The 27,464-nt window shown below is 38.7% G+C and overlaps 1 protein-coding gene across 2 annotated transcripts in view; it reads left to right on the forward strand.

The window, feature by feature from the left end:
• The window catches only part of LOC113085601 (ephrin type-B receptor 4-like), a 38,333-nt gene that overhangs the window by 7,343 nt on the left and 3,526 nt on the right, over positions 1 to 27,464 (forward strand). Inside the window, exons 2-14 of one of the 2 annotated variants that reach the window (XM_026255209.1) lie at positions 10,094 to 10,164; positions 10,253 to 10,534; positions 11,466 to 11,856; positions 16,758 to 16,913; positions 17,207 to 17,542; positions 17,632 to 17,756; positions 21,732 to 21,900; positions 22,121 to 22,220; positions 25,833 to 25,897; positions 26,001 to 26,114; positions 26,329 to 26,576; positions 26,650 to 26,865; positions 26,973 to 27,122. In XM_026255209.1, coding sequence (XP_026110994.1) covers positions 10,094 to 10,164; positions 10,253 to 10,534; positions 11,466 to 11,856; positions 16,758 to 16,913; positions 17,207 to 17,542; positions 17,632 to 17,756; positions 21,732 to 21,900; positions 22,121 to 22,220; positions 25,833 to 25,897; positions 26,001 to 26,114; positions 26,329 to 26,576; positions 26,650 to 26,865; positions 26,973 to 27,122 — 2,423 coding nt within the window. The remainder of the gene's footprint in view (positions 1 to 10,093; positions 10,165 to 10,252; positions 10,535 to 11,465; positions 11,857 to 16,757; positions 16,914 to 17,206; positions 17,543 to 17,631; positions 17,757 to 21,731; positions 21,901 to 22,120; positions 22,221 to 25,832; positions 25,898 to 26,000; positions 26,115 to 26,328; positions 26,577 to 26,649; positions 26,866 to 26,972; positions 27,123 to 27,464) is intronic. The other variant, XM_026255213.1, reaches the window with a different exon arrangement.

Raw genomic sequence — 27,464 nt, forward strand, 5'->3', positions numbered from 1 at the left:
AAGATTTGGTGATAATATAGCACAATGAGAAATTTACAATTAGTTTTTAAAAGATCTGTAATTTTTTTCACCAAATTAGGTAAAGGATTTTCAGCACAGCAAAGGGTTCGAGTAATTTAAAATCCTATTTTTGACTCAAAAGTTAATATATATATGGTTATTTGTTTACAGTGCAGAAAAGCTACCACTGGGACACACATTTGTTAAGCTGAATGAGAACATGCCAAAATGATTTACATAGAGTTAAATATAACTCCTATATCCCATTTCAATTTAATTAAAACAAAAGCATTTAATATATGACACATTAGGACATATTTTGTCTTATTTAGCTCACTTCTGGGGACAAATTTGTTCCTAAAGAATTGCTATATAAACTCACGAATGAATGAAGAGGTCAAATAATACTTTATTATAATGTATTTTCATGAATTTGTTCTGTGTAAGCACAAACCTCTTCGTGCTCAAGTCGTCTGATTTCAGTGAAAGCTTGGTTAGAAATTGAGGGATCAGGAAAGAAAGGAGATGGAGAAAACAAAAGATTGAAAGAGGAGAGTCATGCAGAGAGTGTATTATGTATCAGATATCTGCTGGGGTTATGCTGGGCCAGTGTGTGTGTGTGTGTGTGTGTGTGTGTGTGTGTGTGTGCAACAGACAGGAACAGTCTGCTTTCTCTGTTCACACACCGATCAAATCAGCACGCCTCCTGGCTCCCACTGACACATACTCAATGTGTGTGTGTGTGTGTGTGTGTGTTGGAGTGGATGTGATTAAGGGTCAGTTTTTGTGTGTGAGTGTGTGTGTTTATGATGTACCGTGTGAGTAGCCATATGGGGATGTGATGATAATAAAAGCTGTGATGGTAGCTGATGGCCTGCACATCAATAGAGCTCAAGAGCTCAACAGATTGCAAAGGAAGTCCTTAATTATGGAATGAAAGATGAGTCACTATATAGTGCACAGTACACTAGCTTGGGCTTTTATCCAATTTAGTGTAAACAATCTAACTTATAAAAGCCTAACAGAAATTACAGAAAATCAGTTGATATTTTGGTTTATTCATCAAAGGAAATGCAAGGCCAAGTTGAGTGCATTGCACAGTAGTGTGTGTGTGTGTGTGTATGTGTGTGTATGCATGTTTTGGTGACTTCTTCATGCAGCCAGAAATGCTGATTTTATTCATAGTAAATACATAGTATAAGTATATTTGGAAATGGGTGTTTCACATTTAAATAGTTTTAGACTTTTTTAGAAGTTGTGTTCATCTGTGAAGATTACCATGATGAACAAAATGTGTATGATTCATTAACTTTTATGGTCACAGAGCTTATTTTCTGCACTAATCCAAAAGCCAGTGGAAAAATCCTGTTTGGTTTTTGTCAAGGGAAGCAAGGTGATGCAAACTTGCATGTTGGCCTACGAAAAAGTTTTGCACAAAAATGATTCCTCTTAAAAACTGAAGCGTGCTTATGCTAGATTAACGCAATGACACAAGTTAAATATGTACAAACGTCTTTATGCTTTCAATGCAACTGTCACTTTTGCATTTGAATACTTACATAGACTATTTTTCTTGATGAATATCTTGTTTCACTATCAGATCACAGAAGTATGTGCAAATGCAAATCATTTCAGTCTCTCTCTCTGTCATTTTCTCCCAACAGCAATACAAGTGCAAACACTGTCTAGCATGCGTTTGCTCATAGGCTGTCTGCTAGGGAACCAATCCACACTCAAAGATGCGTCAGCCTAAATGAAGTATGTAAACAAGTTGAGACGAGCGAAGTGTTGTTCATTTGTTAAGCGTGGGCTTAGGAGCGGTCGGCTTTTCTTTCACATGCCCTGGTTCAGTGACAGCATAGTAACAGGGGCAAATCATTTCTCATGGTGGTCTCTATAAGAGACTAGGCTTGTTTTCATATGACAGCGTGAGAAGCTGGATTTTGTCTGTACAAGCTGCAGATGTTTAAGCGCTTTCAGTGAGTTAGGCAGGTTGGCTTAATCTGCTTATGTTGTAAAAGGTTTGTGTGTAGAAGCTAAAAATCGTCAAACTTAATTGATAAATGAGGTCGACTAGTGGAAATTTTCTTAATCTTAGTGTTTTTTTAGCTTGGCATGCTAAAATCTGAAAAAGAAAAGATTTTAGGGTCGTACCCTTTATTATTACATTGTAAAAAAAAATTACACACTTAAATACACTTTTAAAAGTGCACTTGTAAAAATTTTCAATTAAAAGGTTGGCTCTTAAGTACATTTTATATCATGTTTTTATGATTTCTTGTTGTTCTTTAAGTAGGTGCACTTTTTTGATGTTGACTAACATACTAAAGCACATGTAAAGTATTTAATTATAATTTTTACTGTAGTGTGTTATATGATATTACATTCGAAGTTAATGCATTTTAAATGTACCGAAATGCAACTTCATATTTAGAAATGTGTAATTACAAGTGTACATATAGAATTGATAAAATACAGGTTTCAATAAAACATTTAATATATTTTAGTTCAACGTAAAAGTCAGTGCATTCAGCAGTCCACTTTAATTATATTTCAATGACAATAGTTTATAATTATGAAATTACATATAAAAATAAGTCCTACTTAAGTGGGTCAAAAACAATCTAAAGATAGGATAATTGCATTTCATGTAAATTTAAACTACAATAAATTGTAATTTAATTGAAATTAAGCATCTGACAATATCACATTCTTTTCACATTTAAGTGTGTTCTTTTAAAGTGTATTACTTCCGTAATAATAACTCTTTGTAAAAATATGCAAATAAAAGTGTTAAGTTATAGTTCTGTTATCTGTCAGTGAAACGAGATATCCAACTGTAGGCCAGGATGTTATGAGTCATAAAATGATCTACATGTGAAAAATGAGTGTAACATATGAATGCAGTCTGGTGGGAAAGAGAAGTAAGATCGCTTGATGATATTAGCTAGAACGGAGAGTCATTTGAGAGTCTGAATAAGTTATCGCGCTTGATGAAAGATTAGAAAGACAAACTTTTGTTTTCTTTGGAATAACGTGTGCAGATGAACCAATAAAACCAGGAATGTTTACTGAGAAAGGAAATACGGTCCATTTTAATCTCCAGCTAATCGTTTAGACAGCGATTTTGCGAGTGTGTGTGGTTTTGTGCACCCGGGAGCATCTGTAGTCCAGGTGTGTGTCAGTAATAAACCAGCAGACACACAAACATCCTATTAACTGCGCGTTTCTCTTCACTATGTGTTCATCTCCATCCGTCTCGTCCTAATCCCGGTTTTCCCTTTCATCTCCGCTCTGCCACTCGCTCTCCTTGGCCTCAATTCTTCACCCTTTTTCTACCCCTCATTTCACTTTCTCCTCTCTCTCTCTCTGTCTCTCTCTCAGTAATTGGCACTGTCTCTTTTCCTTAATTAAAGTGAAAGACTAATTGTAGCCCAGGTCTGGTCTTCTGTCATTTACCTTTGAGAGAAAGTGAGGAAGTGTGTCTATAATTAAAGAGGCACACAGGAAACACTCAAGGCATGATATCAGCTCAAGGTCACATAACAGTTAAAAAAAATGATCCTCTGCTAAATAAAATTGAGGGTAAATGGAGAATTTTGCATTTCTAATCAGAATCTCTCAGGACTAAACGAGTTTGTTTTCTTATTTTGTATCAGCAGCTTACTGTATATCAACAGTTGTCCCATTCGATTGTGAAATTTGCTATTTGAATGAATCATTTTGACAATTAATTTTCCCGTATGTTGAAAAGCAACCTCTGAGCAATTAATTTTCCACTGAGCTTTTCCAGACACACACTCATACGGAGGACGTGAAGCAGACACACTCATACACTTTACCTGTAGAGGTGAGAAAGGAACGAGACGCTCACACACTCGTCTAAACGCACGACATGCTCTGACACAAACACAGTCACGTCCGCCGTTATTCATATTCTCAGACTGTTGAATCACATACACACACACAAGGTTTCCATGTTTTATGACTCATTCCACAGGCGTAATGGTTTTTATATTGTACAGATTGTATTTTCAATCCCCTTACAATAACCCTACACCTTAACACACACAAATACAGTTTGACGAAAACGTCATTCTGGAAGATTGAAAAAATTGTTTCCTCGTAGGGACCAAAAAATGTTCCCACAAGGACAGAATTTACTGGTATTACTATACTTGTGTGAACTTTTGGTGCTCATGATGAAGGAAATACCAGGTACACACACACACACACACACACACACTGCCGTTCAACCGTTCAGGAACAGTAAGAGTTTTTGTTTGTTCAAAAAGTGACAGTAAAGGCATATCATGTTGCAAAAGATTTCTATTTCAAATAAATGCTGTTCTTTGATCTTTATATTCGACAGAGAATCTGGAATCAAGTGCATCACACTTTCCGACACTGTTTTAAAATTTATAATAATCAGAAATATGTCATTGAAATTCATGAAATCATCATATTATTCTGATTTCTGAAGATCACATGGCACTGAAGATTGGAGTAATGATGAAATACATCACAGAAATACATTACCGTTTTCAACACATTCACATATAATACAGTTATTTCAAATTGTAATAATATTTCACAGTAATACTGTCTATTGTGTTTTTGTCTGAACAAAAGCAGCCGTAGTGAGCACAAGAGACTTCTTTGAATAGTACTTTTGAATAGTGAACACACCTGGTCAAACTCCTGTCACGAAAGCCTGGTGTAATTATCTTTTATTTCCTGACCCACTGGAACATTATACTGCTCAGAAGTTGCTCTTTCAGAGCTCAGGAGAGATAATGGAGGGCACGGTCCTCAGATCGTTTTTATTTTATTTAAAGATACAATTGTTGAACACACCTCAGATAACTTTGTAGAATTTTATGACAAATGCTCATATAAGATTTTCTGTTTTCTTGATTGCAGACTTTGTATGTTGGCAATTCTGAGTGCAGTTTGAGATATTAAGATCTCTGTCTTTTTCTCAAAATCGACTTGAAGTCACATTGCTTTCTAGGAGACACAGCTAAGATGTAAAAGAGTCTCTCTTGTGAATTTGCTGCAGGTTTCTCACTGAAGCACATTACGGTGAGATTCGTGTTAGAGTTGTGTGGTACAGTGTGTCTAAATAAGACCACTACATTAAACGGGTAAAAAAAAAAAAGAGAAAAAAAAACAAGCAGAAATTGCCCACCGGTAGCCTAGTTCATCAAAACAGCAGCCGTCAGCCGCTCCCGATGATATCAGGCCAGGGACTCATGGACAGATGTGTGTGTGTGTGTGTGTGTGTGTGTGTGTCAGGTGAGTGATAATCCCGGTGTCAACTCTGGAGTCCTGCTGTGTCTAACCTATTTTTTTTTGAGGCGAGCCATAAGGAGAAACACACAGTCGCTCACACAAACACACACTTTTCCTGCCCCATTATAAGTAATGATAGAGCAGACAGCAGGATATGGCCCACTGTAATTACACACACACACACACACACACACACCGTAACAGACCATAATCTACACACACATCACACACCGTAGTCCTCAGGAACCTGGTGTTCATACACACATACTTCACAGATGAAGCTCCAGGTCATATTTTATATCAACAACAGAAGTGAAAGAAAGAAATAAAATAACTATTAAATAAACAAAACAAAAAAAAACTAAGAAATTATATTTTGAAAACATTTATTTTTTTTTGGACCATTAGGGTTTATGCATTTATACTTTTTACAGAATTTTACAGATTTAATTTAATTTTTCATTTAAGTTTTTGTAATTTTATGTACTTTGGTATGTTGTATTTGTATTTTAAATATAACTTTTTATGTTGAATTAGTTTTATTTTAGTTTAAGTTTATTTAGTTTAAGTTAGAAATTTTACTACTTAGAATTGTCATTTTAATTAAAAATAACCCCAATTCATATTGCAGTTGTGAAATTATTAATTTTAATATTAATATCAGTTTTTTTTTAATTAGTAATGATAAAAGGAATTTTTTAAACATTACACAAATGAGAGTTTAGTTTGAAAGTAATACATTTTTAGAGATGTAACAATGCAAAAAAATAACTAAAAGCGTGCTTTCTTTTTTGTATGCAACATATAATTTCCTGTATCTTTTATTGATTTTTGGAATGAATTATGATCTGGGAATGTTCTCAACAGGTTTGATTCACCCGTGTGCGTGTGTAGTTTAATGTAAACGAGTCTGTAATTAGTTTTTCCTCTGAACTCGGAGCACAACTCACAGTGGGAAATCACCTTCAGATATCCGTCCTGTCTCAATCCCTCTCTCCCTCTCTCTGTCCCTCTTCTCCCTCTCCAGCACTCTTCCCCTCTCATCCCTCTTTCATCCTCTCCTCCGGCCTCCCGGGCGCTGCTCGCTTTGATTCTCGGAGCTGGACGGTGGTTATCATCCGTCCGCAGCCTCTCGACATCAGAGCGATGGAGGGAAGCGCTCAGAGATAAAGAGTGTGACGGGGACATATGGAGTTATTGAGAAGAGAAATGGAAACGGACGGATGGCAAGAAAGGAATGTGAAATCTGAAAGCAGGGAAAGCAAAAGTGATAGGGAGAATAATGAGAGCGGGCGGGAGAAATGTGTCACTGAGAGAGAAAGAGCACATGCCAGTTTCTCCCGGAGGCCCTGCGCGCTCAAATATGGTTTTTTGGGTATTAATTTGAATATTGATGTGATTCTGAGGTGAACACCAGCAACAGGAAGCTTCCAGTCCTCAAGACAAACTCCGACCCAGATACACAATCAGATAGAGACTGTGTTAACTACTCACAACATGAAAGAAAACTCTGTTGCTACTGCCATTTCAGCAAGACTTAAAAAATATATTTTACTCACACAAACATTTGACATACTGATGTCATCATGTAGCAGCAATGCATCAAACAAAAATCTGAAGTTATTGACTGTTTTACATATTACACAAGTATATACTGCACAGTAAGAAATGTACATTTGGAGTATAGTCAGTGTTCCCCAGCAGCCATGTGTGCTTAAACAACATCTTTTTGTCTCGCCATGATGCTTTTCTGAGGTGTAAACCAACAGAAAGCTTCCAGTCCCCAACACAAGTCTCGACCCAGATACATACAGACAGAAACGCGTCGATTCCATCTAAACTCTTAACAGTCATGGGGAAAAAAAGAAAAGAGTATTAAAGGTGTTCCTCCTCAGAGATGAGGATAAGAAAGAGTTTGAGCGAATAACGGCGGAAGAGAGAGAAAGAGAGAGAGAGGAATATAGTCTGTGGTAGTATTTTTAGATCAAAGGATCTTTGTGATTGAAGCCGTTTTTAACCGTGCGATGGCTTTAGGTGGTCACATGACCAGCACAGCAACCTCAGGGCCAGAAATGTGCACGGAAGTCTGAATGAATGCCTGATTAAAACCCATCACCAGCATCAATAAGTAATGACCAACAGCCAGTTCAAACCAAAAATGCAATCGAGAGAGAGAGAGAGAGAGAGAGAGAGAGAGGAAATGGATGAAAGGAAGGATGTTCACTGGAAATTAAATGACCATCATTCACCGCTGGGTTGAAACTCTATATATTGGTTTTGTATTGTGACTGTATATGTGTGTGAGTGTAAAATTAGGCTGTGTCCTTGTTCCCATGTACGTCGGTTTCCATGTGGGATACTGCAGCTACGCAAGTCGCTATAGAGAGAAAAACGCCCATTGTTTCCAGATTTGTTTTTGCTGGCCATGATTTGATAACCAAACCATCGAACTTCGGGGAGCTTCACTTGCCCTCTGTGTGCTCGGAGGAAAAATGTCATTGTTCAGATGTTGCCGTGTCATATCGTGCTGAAAAAATGGCAGATCTGCATGATTTTCCATGGGTTTTAATGGCGCTGCTGCTTTTGTTAATGGACCGGTAAAAACAAATGCTCTGGTGAAGCTGAATTTTGTCATTTACTCACCCTCAAGTTGTTCCAAACCTGTATGAATTTCTTTCTTATGTTGAACACAATTCAATTCAAGTTTATTTGTATAGCGCTTTTTACGTTACAAATCATTACAAAACAACTTTACAGAAATTTACATTTCTACAATATTTAGTATTAACTTAAAAGTGGTGAATGTCAGTTTGCGCGCATATGACAGGATTTTTCAGAAAAATTAATACTAGTGTAGTCAGCCAGATGATGAACATTATTAACAGCAATTATTATATGATGCAGTCACACTTGTAGCAATATTTGTCAGTTCTGTTTGTTGATTCAAGGTTAGCATCATCTGAGGTCCTCTGAGGGTCAGCATCATCTCTTCTCAGGTGTTCTGGATCCATACTGGAGCTTGTGTAAATCCTAGTTACCAAAACAGAGAAACAAATAGAGACATCATTAGCATAGCTGCTGATCCAACAAAGTAAAATTAATTAATTTAACCCAAGCTTATCAATAAAAATGCACATTTGATCAGATACAACTACACTCACAATTTAAGAGATGCATTATTCGAATGCTCGGCGAAAGAGATGTGTTTTTAATCTAGATTTAAACAGAGAGAGTGTGTCTGAACCCCGAACATTATCAGGAAGGCTATTCCAGAGTTTGGGAGCCTATTGTGAAAAAGCTCTATCTCCTTTAGTGTACTTTGCTATCCTAGGAACTACCAAAAGTCCAGCGTTTTGTGACCTTAGGGAGCGTGATGGGTTGTAGCGTGGTATAAGGCTAGTTAGGTACGCAGGAGCTAAACCATTTAGGGCCTTATAGGTAAGTAATGATAATTTGTAACTGATACGGAACTTAATAGGTAGCCAGTGCAGAGACTGTAAAATTGGGGTAATATGATCATATTTTCTTGACCTGGTAAGGACTCTAGCTGCTGCATTTTGGACTACCTGTAACTTGTTTATTGAAGAAGCAGGACAACCACCTAGAAGTGCATTACAATAGTCCAGTCTAGAGGTCATGAATGCATGAACTAGCTTTTCTGCATCAGAAACAGGTAACATGTTTCGTAGCTTGGCAATGTTTCTAAGATGGAAGGATGCAGTTTTTGTAACATTGGAAATATGATTTTCAAAAGACAAGATACTGTCTAATATAACACCCAGATTTTTGACTGTAGAGTAAGAAACAGTACATCCGTCTAGTTGCAGATTGTAGTCTACTAGATTCTGTGTACTGTTTTTTTGGTCCAATAATTAATATCTCAGTCTTATTACCAAGGGGCAACATGTATATTGAAAATAGAAGGGGACCTAGGACGGATCCTTGTGGCACTCCATATTTTACTGGTGATAAATGAGATGACTTCCCATTTAAGTAAACAAAATGGTAGCGATCGGACAGGTAGGATCTAAACCATCTTAGAGCCTGCCCTTGAATACCTGTATAGTTTTGTAATCGATCTATGAGTATGTCATGATCTATGGTGTCGAACGCAGCACCAAAATCAAGTAAGACTAGAAATGAGATGCAGCCTTGGTCTGACGCAAGAAGCAGGTCATTTGTAATTTTAACAAGTGCAGTTTCTTTGCTATGGTGGGGCCTGAAACCTGACTCAAATTCTTCATACAGATCATTTTTCAATTGAGCAGACACAACTTTTTCAAAAATTTAAGACATAAATGAAGGATTTGAAATAGGCCTATAATTTGCCAGTTCACTAGGATCTAGTTTTGGTTTCTTAATTTTTAGGGTGAACTATCCCTTTAAGCATTTTAAAGAGAGACGGTTTCTTTTACTGTATTAATATTATATTATCTGTAAGTACTCACCCTCAGGCTGTTCCAAACCTGTACGAATTGCTTTCTTCTGTTGAACACAAAATAAGATATTCTGAAGAATGTTGGTAACCAAACAGTTGATGGTAGCCATTGACCTCGATAGTATTTATTCTTTCCATACTATGGAGGACAATGGCTACCATTTGGTTACCAACATTCTTCAAAATAACTTATTTTGTGTTCAGCAGGAGAAAGAAAGTCCAGCTTTTTTTTTCTTTCTTGGAAAAACATCCTTTTAAGATGTGAAGTACACTTTTTTTAACACACAATTAAGCAAACAAGGCTAAATTTAATTTTATTGATTAAGTTATTTTGAACTCTTTCTATCTTGTGTGTGACAGAAGTCCTGATGAATACGAAGACAGAAACATCAGATCTGAAGTGGACAACAAACTCTGGCTCTAAACCTGAGGTGAGACCTGACCCCTCCATGTAGACCAAAACCCCAGTCAATGTTAACATAAATATGTTATTACAGCCCATCTCCTTCTTTTGTGCAGTGGGAGGAGATCAGCGGTCTAGATGAGGAGAGCAACAGCGTGAGGACCTATCAGATCTGCCAGGTCGACGGCTCGTCCAGTCACTGGCTGCGCAGTAAGCTGATCGAGCGCCGAGAGGCATCGCAGGTGTACGTGGAGCTGATGTTCACCATGATCGAATGCTCATCGCGAACCACGCACCACCGATCCTGCAAAGAGACCTTCAACCTTTACTACTACGAGAGCGACACGGATGATGCGACTGCAACCCACCCCGCGTGGATGGAGAACCCATATACCAAGGTGAGAAATCAAAGACAGAAAGATATGTAGACACACTTTTTTCCTTAAAAAGACGTACATTTTAGCATACTTCTTTTAAAAAGAGTTTATGGGAATAATATCTGTTAAAAGAAAATACTTATATGCAAACTGTATCTAATGTTTTCAGACACTTAATTGCATGCAAATAATTTATAGAATAATATTAAATTACATTTAGAGTGCTTTCTTCTTAAAGACTTAAAGTACACTAAGGTCTCTTTATATCATTACTTCTATTGTCTTTAAAGTATGGTTAAAGTCACTGCTGAATGTACTGACAAGCATTCATGGTGAACTAAATTGTACTTTAATGTAATTTCTGTTGAAACTTGTGAGGCACTTAAAATATTTTTTGTAATTACACGTAATGAAGTTGCAATTTAGTACTTTTAAACTAAAAATGTAATATTGAATAACACGCTACAATTAAAATTATAATCAAGTTCATCAAATGTGCTTTAGTGTGTTAGTCAGCACATCAAAGTGTACTGTTTTAAATTATAATTTAAACAAATGCACTTTAAAGAAAAACTTTCAAAACATTTGACATTTCACTTTAAAATATAGTCATGAAAATGTACTCTAAGAACACTTAATTTAATTCATCATTTATATATATATATATTACACTTTTGTGCACATTGAGTGCAGTTAAGTGCACTTATTAAAGTATAGGGAGTATAACACTAAAATGACTGTAGATAGCACATCATTTGTGCTCGGGAGACTTTGATGAGAAATGTTTGAGATCACACTTTGAATAGGGTTTGGGTTATTATTGAAGTCTGTAGAGGTGATGTGAGATCATCCATTAAATCTCAATCCATCTATGTGGTCGGCTCTCGTTTAGTCTCATGGGAACAATTGATTTTTCTCTTACTAGTGTTTACGGTATCTCTGCTTCCATTAGGTCGACACGGTGGCTGCGGACTTCCTGCTGCGCAAAGGTGGAGAGAAGAAGTTTAATGTCAAAACGCTGCGTTTGGGCCCTTTGACCAAACGTGGATTCTACTTGGCGTTTCAGGCCCAGGGCGCCTGCATGGCGCTTCTATCTGTGCGTGTCTTTTTTAAGAAGTGTCCGGCTCTCACACGCTCACTATCCGTCTTCCCGGAGACTGTTCCACGCTCGCTGGTCCAGGAGGCTGTGGGCCAGTGTGTGGCCAACGCAGTGCAGCCTGGACCCAATCCCAGACCGCCCAAGATGTTCTGCGGGGAAGATGGACAGTGGGTGGACCAGCCCACCACCACCTGCACTTGCCTGCCGGGCTTCGAGGCCAGCCATGGAGATATGGAGTGTAGAGGTGAGTGAGAACACAGATGATGAGCTGAAGCCAAAGATCCAGCCAAATCTCAGTTCAGTTTAACAGTTCTTTGATGTTTCTTATTTAAATATCATGGAATGTTCATTACGGCTGATTCTGGGCTCAGTGTATTGTGTTGCTATAATGTGTCACTACCTTGGAGTAGCATTTAGTTTAGTTTTTTTTTGTTTTTGTTTTTATAAATCTCTTATACTCATCAAGGCTTCATTGGTGTGATCATATAAATACAGTAAAATATTATTATAATTTAAAATAACTGTTTTCTATTTTAATATATGTTCAATTGTCATTTATTCCTATGATGCTCCGCTGTATTTTCAGCATCATTCCTCCAGTCTTCAGTGTCACATGATCTTCAGAAATCAGTCTAATATGCTGATTATTATCAATGCTGGAAACAGGTTATATTTTTGTGGAAACCACAATGTGTCTATTTCACGATTATTTGATGAATAGAAAACAGCATTTATTTGAAATTGAATTCTTATGTAACTTGACAAATATCTTTGAAAAAAAAAAATGGGTTAAAAAAATTATGTATTGAATCTAATACAATTTTTACTGTAGTGTATTTTCTATTAAAACCTGATCATGAAAAATTACAGTGGAATATTTTCAGTTGAACATAATCTGTTAACTAACAATGGCGTTAATTATGTCGCAAGTAAATACTGTTGTACAATCTGATTTAATAATGATAAAGATTTCAGAGCTGGTCTTCCTTCCAGTTCGTCCCATAGGAGATCGAAGGTCAGGCTAAACACATTGCATTGTGGAGACTCACAGTGTGCTCTGGTTGAATGATACACATTTTGTCAAATGTAGCTGGGTTCTCATGCATACGAAACAATTTCTTACTGTGCACCGTATGCAGCAGACAGCAGCTCACCCTTCTGAGCATAAACCCCCATCTTTATAACTACTGTCACAAATGTATAATGAACCTGACAGACTGTCGAGTACAGAATATTTTACAAAAGCACACACTGCTTTTCTATCTTAAGAGTACATTTTAAGGACGTTTAAACTGACCACGACTGCAACTTCAGCACTGATAAGAGGCCAGAGAGACGGTAAAGGACAGATTGGACTGAATTAGACAAAGTCTGTGACACTTGAGAAAGAGGGAGAAGGGTGAGATGAAGGTCTCACAGAAAAGCCGTTTAGACCAGAGGAAGTGGAGATGCTCGCTGTGGAGAAATGAGAAGAGAGGATTATTTCATCAGTGTCCTACAGCTGGACACATTTTCACTCACTATGACATTACAGTCCTGTGCATCTGGGGTGCATTTACATTTCTGCATTCGGCAGACACTTGAATCCAAAGCCCTGTACACGTCTGGCCATTTCAGATGAATTGCAGAAGCATTCTTTTATCAAAGGGCTAAATCACCAGTCTTTGATCGTTTAATGTGACATGCTCACAGATGACAGATGAATTGCTTTTCTGATAAATGTTAGTCTTCAATGTGTCAGATATTTTGGGTCACAAGACCAAAAAAGTGAGATTGCATTCATGACTGCCATCTTTTGAAGAATGAATAAAGACCACAGCGACACAGATAAGACATACACTAGCTTTAGAGAGTTTAGGGTCGATAAGATTAAAAACAGTAATATATAAGTGTTGTGGGAAGCCTTTTATGTTCACAAAGGCTGCATTTAAGGGCAGCAAAAACAATAATATTGTTTATAATATATTATATATAATTATATAAATATATTATATATATTATATATAAAAAAAATTATATATACCAAATATATTGTAAAATGTAATTTATTTCTGTGATGCACAGCTGTATGTTCAGCATCACCACTACAGTCTTCAGTGTCACATGATCTTCAGAAATCAGATAATATAATATACTACTATTTACTGTTAAAAAAAATCTAATCTTGAAAGCTAATAAAACAGCATTAATTTGAAATAGAAATCTTTTTATACATATAATGTCTGAATAAAAGTATTAATCTTTTTGTCAATAAATACTGTCCCAAGCTTTTGAAATATACAAAACTCACTTCTATTTGACATCTATTGTAAGTTTATGACAGCAAACACGTTTTTCCTTCATTTTACAGCGCTCAGTGATTCACAATGGTTTTCTGTGGTAATGGGCAGCACATGTTGCAGGCATGTAGATCTAGCTTGAGTTGACAGGGAAAAAGGATTTAACCGGGAAAAAATAATTTAATTTGAGTAATCGCGTCTCTCAGTGGAGTGGATCGGTCCAAATCCTCACCGTTTTCCAAAATGACTTCAGCTCTGTAAGTTTCTTGTGTTGGGTGGGGTGTTAAAGTCTATACTCGTCTGTTAAACACCGCAGCTGTGCTTTCTGTGGGCGTGGACCCCTGGAGTTCACACACACACACACACACACACACACACACACGCACACACACACACACACACACACACACACTCAATGACTTACTCAGCATTCATCCACTCAAACACACTACATCTGCTGTTCATCCCTTTCTTCCACACACCCACCCACCCACACACACACACACACACACACACACAAAGGCAGAGTATAATAGTGGCGCCTGCAGACAGGGATGTGTCCAGTACAAAGCCACTGTGATGACATGACCAATTAGGTATGAGCCGAGAGAATAAGAGAAAGAAAGTAGGGAATAAAAGAGAGAATACCGGACTTTATTGGGCAGGTGAAACCAAAGTTTAATCCATTATAATATCTGAAGGTTTGTTTTCATGTGTTTTAATGCATTTGCAATTTCCAAAGGTGTAACAATGAATAGATAAAATAAGTATTATGCTCTATTATAACCATGGTTCACGAGATAATATGATGCATTATAAGGTGCATTAAATTAAAACTACTTTTATAATGCATTATATATGAAGACTTTAAGTAAAGTGTTTTCAATAATCACATTAGGCTGAATGCAGATAATATCACTTTTTCAGAAAGCATTTCCTTTAGTTTTATTTATGCAGGATTAGTTTTCTAAATGGCAGATTATTGTCATTCGATGTACAGATCTGGATGGGATTGGACTATTTGTGGTCAATTAATAAATGATATGTTTAACACATTATGTGTGTAATTAAGGGAAGGAATGAAGAAAGATGAGGATCGTACCTGACGCTGCATGTAATCGATGTAATTGTCTTTTAGCGTCGACTTGGTTGCCAGCAGCACTCGCAGGACCACACAGAAAGCTTGCAAAAAGAAAAAGTCCTCCAGGCAGTTTAACAAGAAAATTAGCTTTAGTTATAGCATTCAACGAAGATTAAAAATAAACGAGGAGAGGAGTTGTGAAAACAATAATATACCGCAATCACAGACATTCCTATCTGGGCAAGATTGGTTTTCTCTGAGGATCCTCTAGCAAGAAAAAAACACCAGTAATTTGCTCAGTCATTTTGTCTTTTCCCCTGAGGCTGTGGATTGGATTGGATTCAAATCAGTGTGTGTCTATAAAAAATAAAATTTGCCTTGAGAAAAGGTAATCAGAAGTTAGACTCATTACTGTTCAGCACAATTTAAGGTCGGTATGATTTTTCTTTCTTTCTTTTTGAGAAAGAGAAATGAGCTTTTTATTAATAAATGTTATTACTAAATTGATGAGAAGTGTCATTAAAACATGTCACTTTTCAAATAAATGCTGTTCTTTTGAACTTTCAGTTCATCAAAGAATCCTGAGAAACAAAAATATTGAGCAGCACAACTGTTTTCAACATTGATAATAATCAGAAATGTTTCTTGGACAGCAAATCAGCACACACACACACACACACACCAGAGTTAAGCTGCTTTAACTGGGAGGATAATTCAGACCACGTTTTTGTCTGAGTGAAACTGATGCTAATCAAATCCAGATGTGTTTCCATCAATACGAGGATTGTGGAGAACTGATTATGAAACAAACTCGTCTGTTTCTATCTCATGAGACTCTGCATTGCTCCTTCATACGTGTGTGTGTGCATGTGTGTGTGTGTGTGTGTGTGTGTGTTGTAAGTACATGTCACACCAGCTACTAAAGTTTCTTGGGTGACCTGAATGCGTGTGGGTTTTTCTGCTGAAAGTGTCAGTCGCTAGACTATAATTAAGTGACTGAGTGGCTAAACATGCAGAAGAGCCTGATCATATTTCATATATCATTCACCGGACTTTGCCATACAGAGATTCAGAAGCGGTTTCAAGCCTGAATCAAACCAGCATCAACTGAAATAGACACCAGCACATGTTTGGATTTGTTGTCTAAATGATTGTTTAAATGTTGATGCAAAAAAGGACAAATGAGGTTTGTGATTAAGATGGCAAGAGTGTGTGTGTGTGTGGGTTTATCTGATGGGAAAGTGTTTGTTTAATACATGATAACACAGCACTCATTCCCACACAACCTGTGTTTCTCTGTTGGACTGAAAAAACTATGGTGGTCCAGACTGGTTTAGCTAGAAAACCAGAATAGTCGTGTGAACATTAGTGGGTTAAAGTTTGAATTGAGAACTCTGTTCATCAAAAGAATAACAAAAATCACGGTTGAAGCAGCACAACTGTTTTTAACATTGATAATATTCAGAAATGTTTCTTGAGCAGTAAATCATCATATCAGAATGTTTTCTGAAGATCATGTGACACTGAAGACTGGAGGAATGATGCTGAAAATACAGCTGTGCATCACAGGAATAAATTATATTTTAGTATATTTCACGTAGGAAACAGATTTTTTTAATTATGATAACATTTTTCAATATTACTGTTTTTGCTGTATTTTTGATCAAATTAATGCAACCTTGGTGATGACTTTCGATTCATATGAGTCTGTATCTGTGTGTGCTTTCCCTTCCTGATTTAAAAACAACATGTTTTAAGTGTCTCTGTCTGGTTCTCTCTGTCCAGTGTGTCCGGTGGGTCATTTTAAGATGGGATCTGGTCCTGGCCCGTGTTCAGTGTGTCCTGACTCCAGTCACACAGGAGAGACGGGATCCGCCTCGTGTGGGTGTCGCCCTGGTTTTTACCGGGCCCCTTCTGACAGTCCAGATACACCCTGCACACGTGCGTACAGCTTAAATCCTCCCGTCCCTTAACCCTATGAAGACTGCTGTTTCTGAGACCTTAAGTGTATTTTCCTCCTTGCAAATGAGCTCCATATTCTCACCATATCGTACTATATGAGCCATAATGATCCTGATGTATGAAATATGATGCTTAAAAAAAAACATGATTCAAATGATTTCATTTCTTTGTGGTCTGTATTGGATACTACATTGGTTTTTATATTGCATTCTGGGTATTGCAGACATGTCATCAAGATAAATCAAGCGTCCTGTGTTTGTTGTCCTGTCCAGGTCCGCCCTCGTCCCCGCGCAGCCCTGTTCCCCAGGTCAATGACACGTCTCTCACGCTGGAGTGGAGTGAACCGTTAGACAGTGGGGGCCGATCGGACCTCACCTACAGTGTGGAGTGTCGAATGTGCCCGGCCCCTGGGGTCCCCTGCGCGCCATGCGGGGACGGTGTGAATTACCGACCATCCCAGACTGGGATCCAGGGCCGGCGCGTGAGCATTTGGGGTCTCCGACCTCACACCACCTACAGCTTCACCGTGATGGCCCTCAACGGGGTCTCCCCTCTGACCGTGCTGGGGCCCGCGGGGGACACCATCAACATCACCACCAGCCCCAACGGTGAGAGACAGAGAGACATCGAAGCTGCACATGATGGAAAGGTGTTTTAGTTGAGTGTGTTAATTTCTTGTGTGTGTGTGTGTGTGTAGTTCCTGTACTGGTGTCGGGTTTGAGGAAGATCGCAGCCACAGAATCCAGCCTGACGCTGCACTGGAACACACCGACCCAATCACACTACAGGATCCTCCAGTACCAGCTGCGCTACTGTGAGAAGGTGAACTACTACACTGCACTATACCACTCTACACCATACTACACGTGCACTTGTAGTCAATTTTAATTCTTAGAAGTACATTTTTTTTAAACTGCACTATTAATGAAATAAAAGGCCACTTAAGCATACTTAAAGATAGACCCTTTCATGGCTGTTTCTTAACACACTTAAGTAGACTTCACTTTGTAATTATGCATAGTTAAAAATGTTATCAGTGCATTTCGTCTTAAAGGGCATACCAGTATTTTTTTTTCTAAGGTATATTTATAAAAGTTAGTTACATGTCCTTGTTGAACTATGGCCTAATCCTGGATTAGTCTAAATCCTGTCTGTGAAACCAGGCATATATGCGCTAAATAGCAGCTTCATTACAAAAATATGTAAATTCAAATATATTTTAAAACAGGACATGCAAGTTTGCACATGCTACTGTGACAAGAAAACGTCTCAGGTTACTAATGTAACCATGGTTCCCTGAGTAGGGAACGAGACACTGCGTCCTCTAGGGGTCGCTATAGGGAACACCTCGTTGTGACCTGTGTCTGAAGCATACATTGAAAAAACACCAACTTGTTGGCCGGCGACAGCCTCTGACGTCACTACCGGTGTGACTATAAACAACCACCGGGAGAACACGTTATTCACTTACTGAAGCTTGCATCCGAAGCATGGCAGAGAGCTATAGGACGGAGTGTATCGTTCTCTACGCAGGGAGCCATGGTTACATTCGTAACCTGAGACGTTCCCTTTCAAGGGAACTTTGAACTGTGTCCTCTAGGGGGCGCTTTTGGGGACAGTATACCCACACCGCCATGCTAAAGGCAGTGCAGGCCAGAATCATGGCGAGCACTAAGTACCAACTCTACCATTTCCATGGGAGTTGCCCCTGTGACGGTACCCCTTATGGCCAAAGGTACATACCCAACTTAATTGTTAGGGCCTCGGCCCAGGGTAGAGCTGAAGGCTTGGAATCAGTAAAGATTCCTTTAAAGGGATACGGCTAAGAACCTAGCATTTTATACCAAGTCTCGCCTGTCACACAGGGGCTACTGCTAGCTTTCGCATAAGCTTGCTGAAAGAGCTATCTCAACAGTTCTGTAGTACCAACACCCTGTTTAGATAGGTATCCGAGGATACATGGGTGGACTGGCGCCCAAGATGAATGGGGCTTTAACCAACTCAAGAAAGGGCACGTTGATGGAATAGTGTATCTCAAAACAGTATGTTTGAGAGTCATCCACTCGATCTATGGAAACAATACTGGAGTGCTCTGGTGAAAAAACAGAGAACTCAGTCTCATATGAGAGGAGAACTCTGAGCTCAGAGTAGCGCGCTCATAGGCGACCCTTTTTGGAAAAAGGAGGCACTGCTAAACCACCACGAGAATCACCCAAATAGCCCCTCATTTTGAGGGAAGCGATGCTTGAGGTGTATAAACAAATACACACTAGCTGAATGACGCCAAAGGAACCAAGATCTAATCATCTCAAGAAAGGGAACGAAGCGGAGCACATAACCCTGACCGTACAGGATTTCAGAAAGTGCACAGAGTCTTGCGTGCACACTTACCACTTACGTGGATTTTAGAAAGTACACAAAGCTTAGCGTGTGTACTTAAAGGTTCCAAAGCATTGCAGAGGTGCTGAATCGCATGGGAGATTTCAAGCTCAAATTTTAGAAACCTCGGATGAGGGGAGCATCACTAGAAGACTTCTGTAACTGCCAACTCCACTTCCCGCTAGATGCAAGAGCACTACTAAGTGGCCAGGAGACCCCTCGGGGTGACCTGGCTGGACATCCATGAAATTCCCTGCAGTGCTGTGCCAGGCCTGATGATCAAGGAGGCTCCCTCAGAAATCTGTGATCTCAGCCACGTAATACCGGAACAAGCAGAAATAAAAAAATCCCCAAAGGGAACGAGTAGATACCTCTGTATCACTAAGATTCGGACGAGAACGCTACCTGGTCTAGATTATACTTCTTAGGTTCTGCTTACCTCCTCGTGACCCACGGTTCCTCCAACCCCTGCCCGCAGGTGGGGGAGGAGTGTGAGTTGTGACACTAGACTTCTGTGCCCGTCTTTGAACCTCAGATCGAGACAGGCCAGGACCCCTATGTTGTTCAGGTTCAGACCTGGACCTTCGTGGAACGAAGGATCTAAAAGCAGCAGAGCGCGCCTTCGTCTCCCTGAAATTCTCAATCGCCGTCTCAATGGAAATACCAAAAAAGTTCAGAAGGCGAAACCTGAGCATCGAGAAGAAAGCCTTTTCTTTCCTCCCGATATCTGCCAGGTTCATCCACTGATGTCTCTCCACTACCACCATGGCCCCCATAGTCCTGCCCATGGCGGAGGCAGCCTGCTTGGTAGCACAGAGAGAGATCCGTGGTGCAGCACATCTCGGCTACCCGATCAGAAAAAAGGCCCCCGCCTCTATCCAGGTCTCTTCAGATCATCCTGATATGCTTGAATCACCAGCATTGTGTGTAATAAAGCCACAGCCTGACCTGCTACTGCATATGCCTTGCTATTTAAGCAAAATGATTTTCTGAAGGGGCTTAGATAGCAAGGAGAGAGATTAACAGAGGATGTTTCCCCTGCAGAAAGAAAATTTTTAGCTCTTTCTACAGGGGGCATCCCCTCATAACCATTTTTGTGCATCACCTCGATGTTGGCAGATTTAATGTCGTGCCAAAACCAATGGATGTGAGAAGAAAACGGCCTCTTTCATTTCTTTTTTATCTCTGTATGACGATTATTCTCCTCCGTGCCTCAGCAGCAACAGGTCCTAAACAGCGGGAAGCAGATGGCTGCCTTTTAAAAAAAATTTCAGAAGAGAGACAAAGGAGAGGGGAGCTTTTTTCATTGAAAAAAAGGCTCACAATGCATGCAGATTGCACCCTCAAAGACATTGCTTGCGTGCTCTTCACCCAAAAAAATAACACAACAATTGCGTGTGTCATCAGGTGTCAAAAACGCAGACATGGATGCACACAATGTCTAAATGCTTGCTAGTGGTTGCCATGATGAACAGAGAAAGATCGCTCTTACCGATTTTTTCAGATGCATGCTTCAAACAGAACAGTCAGCGAAGACGAAGAAGAGAATGACGTGTTCTCCCCATGCTTGTTTATAGTCGCGCAGGTAGTGACATCAGAGGCTGTCGCTGGCCAACAAGTTGGTGTTTTTGCAATGTTTGCTTCAGACACGGGTAACAACGAGGTGTCCCCCATAGTGACCCCTAGCGGACGCAGTTCGAAGTTCCCTTGAAAAGGAATTACTACACTATTCTTGAAGTGCACTTCATTGAATTGAATGTGTATATATATATATATAAGTAAAAAAATTTTTTACCAAAAAAATATTTTTGTTATATATCAAAATAAAAAAATCTTTGAAATGTACACATTAAAAAAGTGTCAATTCAAATTACATTTTAAATCATTGTTTTAATATTTTTTTTGTGCTTTAAAGAAGTACACGCATTTTGATGTGCTGACTAACACACTAAAGCACATGCAAAATTCTTGATTATTATTTTAATTCTAGTGTGTTATTCAATATGACATTTAAAGTTAATATATTTTAAATGCACTAAATTGCAATGTCAAATATATTTTAATGCAATTTTCAATAGAAATGGCCTAACAATGCCATAAATGCTATTTACTGATAATATCAGTAATTATGAAATTTGCATATAAGATGTATTGAAGTTGGTCAAAAAGCACTCTTAAGTTCAGCTAATTGCATTTAATAAAAATTTTAACTATAATGCAATTTCATTTAAGTACTTTTTTTTTACTAACCTCTTCACGTCTTTAACTTGCACTCAAGAGGTCTCACATTGGTTTCAAAGAGCACACAGCATTTGCTCTCTCCTCTATTTCTATGACCTCTCCCTGTTTCTCTGTCTCCATTCAACTGAGAATCGACTAAATGATTTTAATGGAAGATTGGTGTGTGTTCTTTGACAGGAGCGCGGCTCTGAGGAGAACTCCTGTCATTATATGGAGAGTAATCTCAACGAGGTGGTGTTGAGTGATTTGCGCAGAGCGACGCAGTACGAGGTTCAGGTCCGCGCTCGCACCTTGACCGGCTACGGTAGCTTCGGTCAGGCTGTCGTCTTTCGGACCCTTCCTGACGGTAAGAAAAGTTCTAGTCGGAGGCGTCAGCACAGTCTTGTGATAATTTATTAAAGCCCAACTTTTTGTTCCCTAGAGTCTTGTTTGAGAAGGCGTTTTATTGATTTTTTTCCCCGTCTTTGAGTAGATCGAAGCTATTTTTTTATTTTTTTGAGATTGTATTTCTGTTTTTAACCCATCTCTCTCTCACTCTGGCTGTGTGCCTCTCTCTGTTTCCCTAGAAGATGATTCCTCATCTCCGCTGCTTGTTACCGGGATCCTGATAGCCACGGGCATGCTGCTGCTCATCATCGTCATTGCTGCTGCGATCTGCTGTATAAGGTACAACAAGAGACCAACAAGAAAAAGAGAGTGTGAGGTTGTTATAATTGGGCTTATGTGGAAACTGTGAGTGCAGAAAGCTCAGGAGATTACCACATAATCGAACAGCTGTCATTCACACCTCCCCTGTCCACGGCCTGTTTGCTATTTAGATATTTTGGCTATTTTTAATAATGCTCTAAGCTGTGTCAAACACATTTTACTATAGTTAAATGTGCTGTTTTCAATGTTGTGATACTTTGTTATCCTGGGTTAATGATAACTCAATTAATAGTAATAGTAATAATGATTTTAGGACTATCTGTTTTATCGAGTAATGCATGAGTCTGGGAAACCTGTTTGGAAATAGTCATTATTTTTGGCCAAATGACCAGTGTTGTTATCGTTTAAACTAAACTTAAACTAATACCAGGGTTATTATTGTTAACCAAAACTACCAGACCCCCCCCCCCCCAAAAAAAAAAAGTTGTTACTTGAAATAAAATGAACATTAAATGGAATTAAAAACTGAATATAAAACTAATCAAACATTAATATTAAAAATGTATTTTAGCTACAGTAACAACCCAGTGAACGACACACCTGTCCTTTACTTCACATTTGCAGAACTGCACTGACTTTTTCCACACAACCATTGCAGAAAAAAGTGGTAATTCTTTGTGGACCTAATTGAATGCAATATCTAGAAGTGACAATGATTTAATTTGCCTCTAGCTTTTCACACACCAGCCTTTTTGAGCCGAAAGACCTAATGTACATTTCCAAAGTGATCAGGCTGTCCTAACAGTCATTTTAGCTACATGAATTCCTGGGAATTGAGAGAGAGAGAGAGAGAGAGAGAGAGAGGAAAAGGGGAAGTTGAGACAGGATACAGTTTTCCCACCCCAGTCTCCACAGGCCAAATCAGCAGAACAATAGTCATGACCCTGGAGTACACACACACACACACACACACACACACACTTCTTTACGGGCAGGTGTACTTGCACAATGAACAAACTTTTTTACATTCTTACACTCCAGTGGACACACAAACTCAGACCGCTGATAAATGGGACATATGTATGGCCACGTATGCATGATAAGATTACCGTAGCATGGCTGCTTAGTAGTTTACATATATTGTTTACATTTAAACATGTTACATATACAAACTTTCACACCTAGTTAGACGGAGAGTCCCTACCATCAGTCTCTCTCTCTCTCACACACACACACACACACACACAAACACACACACTGGGATCCTCCGGTCCAGACCTGCCATCAGCAGTGGGTGGGACAAACGCGGTTATTTTAGTCCTGGGAAATCAGGGAGAAAAAATTTATTGCTATTTGAAAGCTCTGATGTTCTCAGTCATGTATTCATCAAAAATATTAACATTTGTGTTATATGTTTCTTAAAATGCTTTGATATAAAACCCACCGAAGTATCGCTTCTCCTTTTAACTGAAGTCACAAACCAATGAGGTTCTCTGAATACAGTTTGGGGTCATAAGCAAGTGTCCACAAGTCCAAAGCACAAAGAAGGAACGAGAAGGACATTCAGTGAAAAGGGAGAGAAGAAAATAACAAGAATAACAAGGAGAACGAGCTTGAACAACCAGAGTAATTTAAGACGGCGTATATAATACACTATGAGAGTCTGTTAACGGCATAAGGCATCAGAGCCTGAGGTGAGAAACAGAGACACAAGAAAAGACACAGGAAAAGGAAGAATGGGGTGGAGAAAGGGATTTTTTTTTGTACATTCAGTTCATTCTTTGCTCAGAGTAATATGACAGCACAGCACAAAAACAAACATGAAACAATGCTAGCGCCCAAACCAGGCATGACACAACAAGCTCCCAGTGTCAAGGATTTTTCCACCTTTGCTAAATAAAATACAGATTGCACACAAAGTTTAAAGTAAACCTGACTCCAGATTCATGCAATCTGTCATTAGCATGTGGCTAAGCTAACAACACAATCCTCACATGGAACACACAATTATTGGGTAATGCATTTTACTATTTAATCAAATGCTTTTAGAATAAACATTTCTTAACTAATCAGACATTTTTTATGAATCTTTTTCACAGTTTTCATGTGGTCAGTAGGGAACAGGGGACGTTCACACACATGTTATATTTTTTAAAAGTTATATGTTAAAATGTTCTTAAAGTAATATTTATGGAAAGTTCTTATAACTTTATTAATATTTGTTATATGTTATCTGAGATCAACAGTCTCTGAACGTGAGTATGATTTTATTTGTACTTTAACGGTTTTAGAATGTTGAGAGAAAACTTTCTCAGAATATCAAAAATAAGCATTCAAAGGACATTTTATATTGGGTGAAAAAAAAGTTAATAGAATGTAAGAAACATTTTTATAACATTTAAATAACGTTATAATCAGTACAAGAAAACCGGGCATTTTAAATTTTTTTTTTTTTTTTTTTTACCTTGTACATGTGTCTGTGATGCCTTAAAACTGTCTAGTTAAACCATAAAGTACCATTGATGTACTTTTTGCAGCAATGGAATGAATATGATTCATGATATAATGTTTTATTTATAGAAAATATTATTGCAGTTTGTTATAACCATACAACACAAGTGAGACCTAGGGATGAGCGTATCGATCTTGAAGTAGCTATATAGCGATACTAATGCGAGTATCAACTACATTTCAGAATAAAAAGGTTGCATTTTATGTATGCGACAGTCTATCACTGGCAGTCCCTTATGAAAATGAACCATATAGTATTTTTACATTTCTACAGTAAACACATGTGTAAGCAAAAATATAATATAATAAGTTGCAATTAAGGCGTTGAATGTTAAAATGCATTTCAAATATAGTTAAGTGGATATCATTACCCATTTTACTCTTAGAAATTAAATAATAAAAAGACGCAATAATGGAAAAATTAAGTTTAGACTTATTTCATCATATCGTATCTTAATTTAAAAGTATCAGTATCGTATTGGTATCGGTATCGCCTATGCTGGCCTTTAAAAGTATCGTATCATACTGGTATCGATATCGCAGATACTGGCCTTTAAAAGTATCAGCATCTTATTGAAAACAAAATAAGTGGTATCTCCCATCCTTAGCAAGACTTAACAGCAGTACATTGGGTTTGGCATTTCTCCTATTAAACCTGATGATGTAAAGACACAAAGGAAATGGATGCTGTTCTGCTGGTGCTCCAACCTGGCTTAATAACTAGCAAGACTTTCATGGCAAGTCAGTAAAAGATCCTTTGCTAAGTGGCCAACAACAGTCAACCTGCTAGACTAGAATTAAACCAGCACTTTAGCAGCAATTGGTGATTTGGGATGTGTGGAGGCAGACTGATTGAACAGAAGAGCACGACACATTAACTCAAATGAAAACTCCCTCAGCTGTGAAATGAATAATAGCTTGAAGCCTCTGCTATGTGTTTTTCCCTAATCCTGGAAATGGCCATTGATATCTAGAAAGCTAAAATGTGTTTTGTATTTGAATATGCATGTTACACTGTTCTTGCATGCATTGTGTGAGGTACATCACCAGTGTTTGGCATTGAAAGACGTTTGATCGTGCAGCAGACATTGACATCAACTATGCATTTTCTGTTCACAGGAAGCAAAGTCATTTTAAAAATTCAGAAATGAGTGACAAAAATGGCCAGTATCTCATGGGTCACGGTGAGCGCAGAAACACACACACAACATCTCACTGTATTTATGCATTCTGGTTAAACTGTGGGGGTTTTTGATTAATGGAGTAACTGACATTTTTCCCTCTAAGGAGTGAAAGTTTACATTGATCCATTCACTTATGAAGACCCTAATGAGGCCGTGAGAGAGTTTGCTAAGGAGATTGATGTCTCGTGTGTCAAAATCGAGGAGGTTATTGGAGCAGGTAAGACTTCAGTGTTTTATAACACATTATTAGGATATTCTTAAGGCATTATAATGAATGCACAATGCATTATAAAAATAAAAGCAAGCCCCCAAAAATCGTGTTGTTGTTACTCATGGCTTATTACAGTCACAACTTGTTAGGACTAAAAAATGATTTGGGTGAAAAGATTAAATAATTCCCAAAGCTGAGTCCCTTGTTTTGTCATTCTCAGGCGAGTTTGGAGAAGTCTGTCGTGGACGGCTGAGGATTCCGGGGAAGAAGGAGAACTATGTTGCCATTAAGACCCTTAAGGGTGGATACACAGACAAGCAAAGGCGGGACTTCCTGTCCGAGGCCTCAATCATGGGCCAGTTCCAGCACCCCAACATCATCCACCTGGAAGGCATAATAACAGCCAGCACCCCGGTCATGATCCTCACCGAGTTCATGGAGAACGGCGCTCTGGACTCCTTCCTGAGAGTGAGTATACATGTTTGATCTCACAGGCTCTCGTGCACGAGGACCGTCTGACACAGATCTTCTTTCTCTCCAGCTCAACGATGGCCAGTTCACTCCGATACAGTTAGTCGGGATGCTGCGCGGCATCGCGTCCGGAATGAAATATCTCTCGGAAATGAGCTACGTGCATCGTGATCTTGCCGCACGGAACATTCTGGTGAACAGTAACCTGGTCTGCAAGGTGTCCGACTTCGGCCTGTCGAGATTCCTGCAGGAGAATTCGTCTGATCCCACGTACACCAGCTCACTGGTACGCAATGAGAAGTACTTCACATGAACTCATATCATAGGGGGGAAAATTTAACCGAGCATGTCCAGCAATGCAAGCGATGAATTATCCTGAAATGTTTTTTTAAGGGTGGAAAAATTCCGATACGTTGGACATCTCCCGAGGCCATTGCTTTCCGTAAATTCACCTCTGCATCAGATGTGTGGAGTTATGGCATCGTCATGTGGGAAGTGATGTCGTTCGGAGAGCGGCCATACTGGGACATGAGCAACCAGGATGTAGGTGTTTGCATGTTTGACATTTTACTGTGATTGCATTTTGTTTTGGATTAAGTTAAACTTTAAGTTAATTCAGAGATACAGTAGAAATCTTGTCCAGATGGTTATTTTTGTTATGGATATAATTTAATTATAATAATTTATGCATTTTAGCAGACGCTTTTATCCAAAGCGACTTACATTGCATTTAGGCTAACAATTTTCTCCTAACATGTGTTCCCTGGGATTCGAACCCCAAACCTTGCACTTGCTAACCCAATGCTCTACCACTTGAGCTAAAGGAACAATTATGGACAATTGGAGATATTGCTTTCCATTACAGTATAGTTCAAAAGTGTTCTG

This window comes from Carassius auratus, chromosome 5 (genome assembly GCF_003368295.1).
Source record: "Carassius auratus strain Wakin chromosome 5, ASM336829v1, whole genome shotgun sequence".
In the NCBI taxonomy this organism is placed as follows: domain Eukaryota; kingdom Metazoa; phylum Chordata; class Actinopteri; order Cypriniformes; family Cyprinidae; genus Carassius; species Carassius auratus.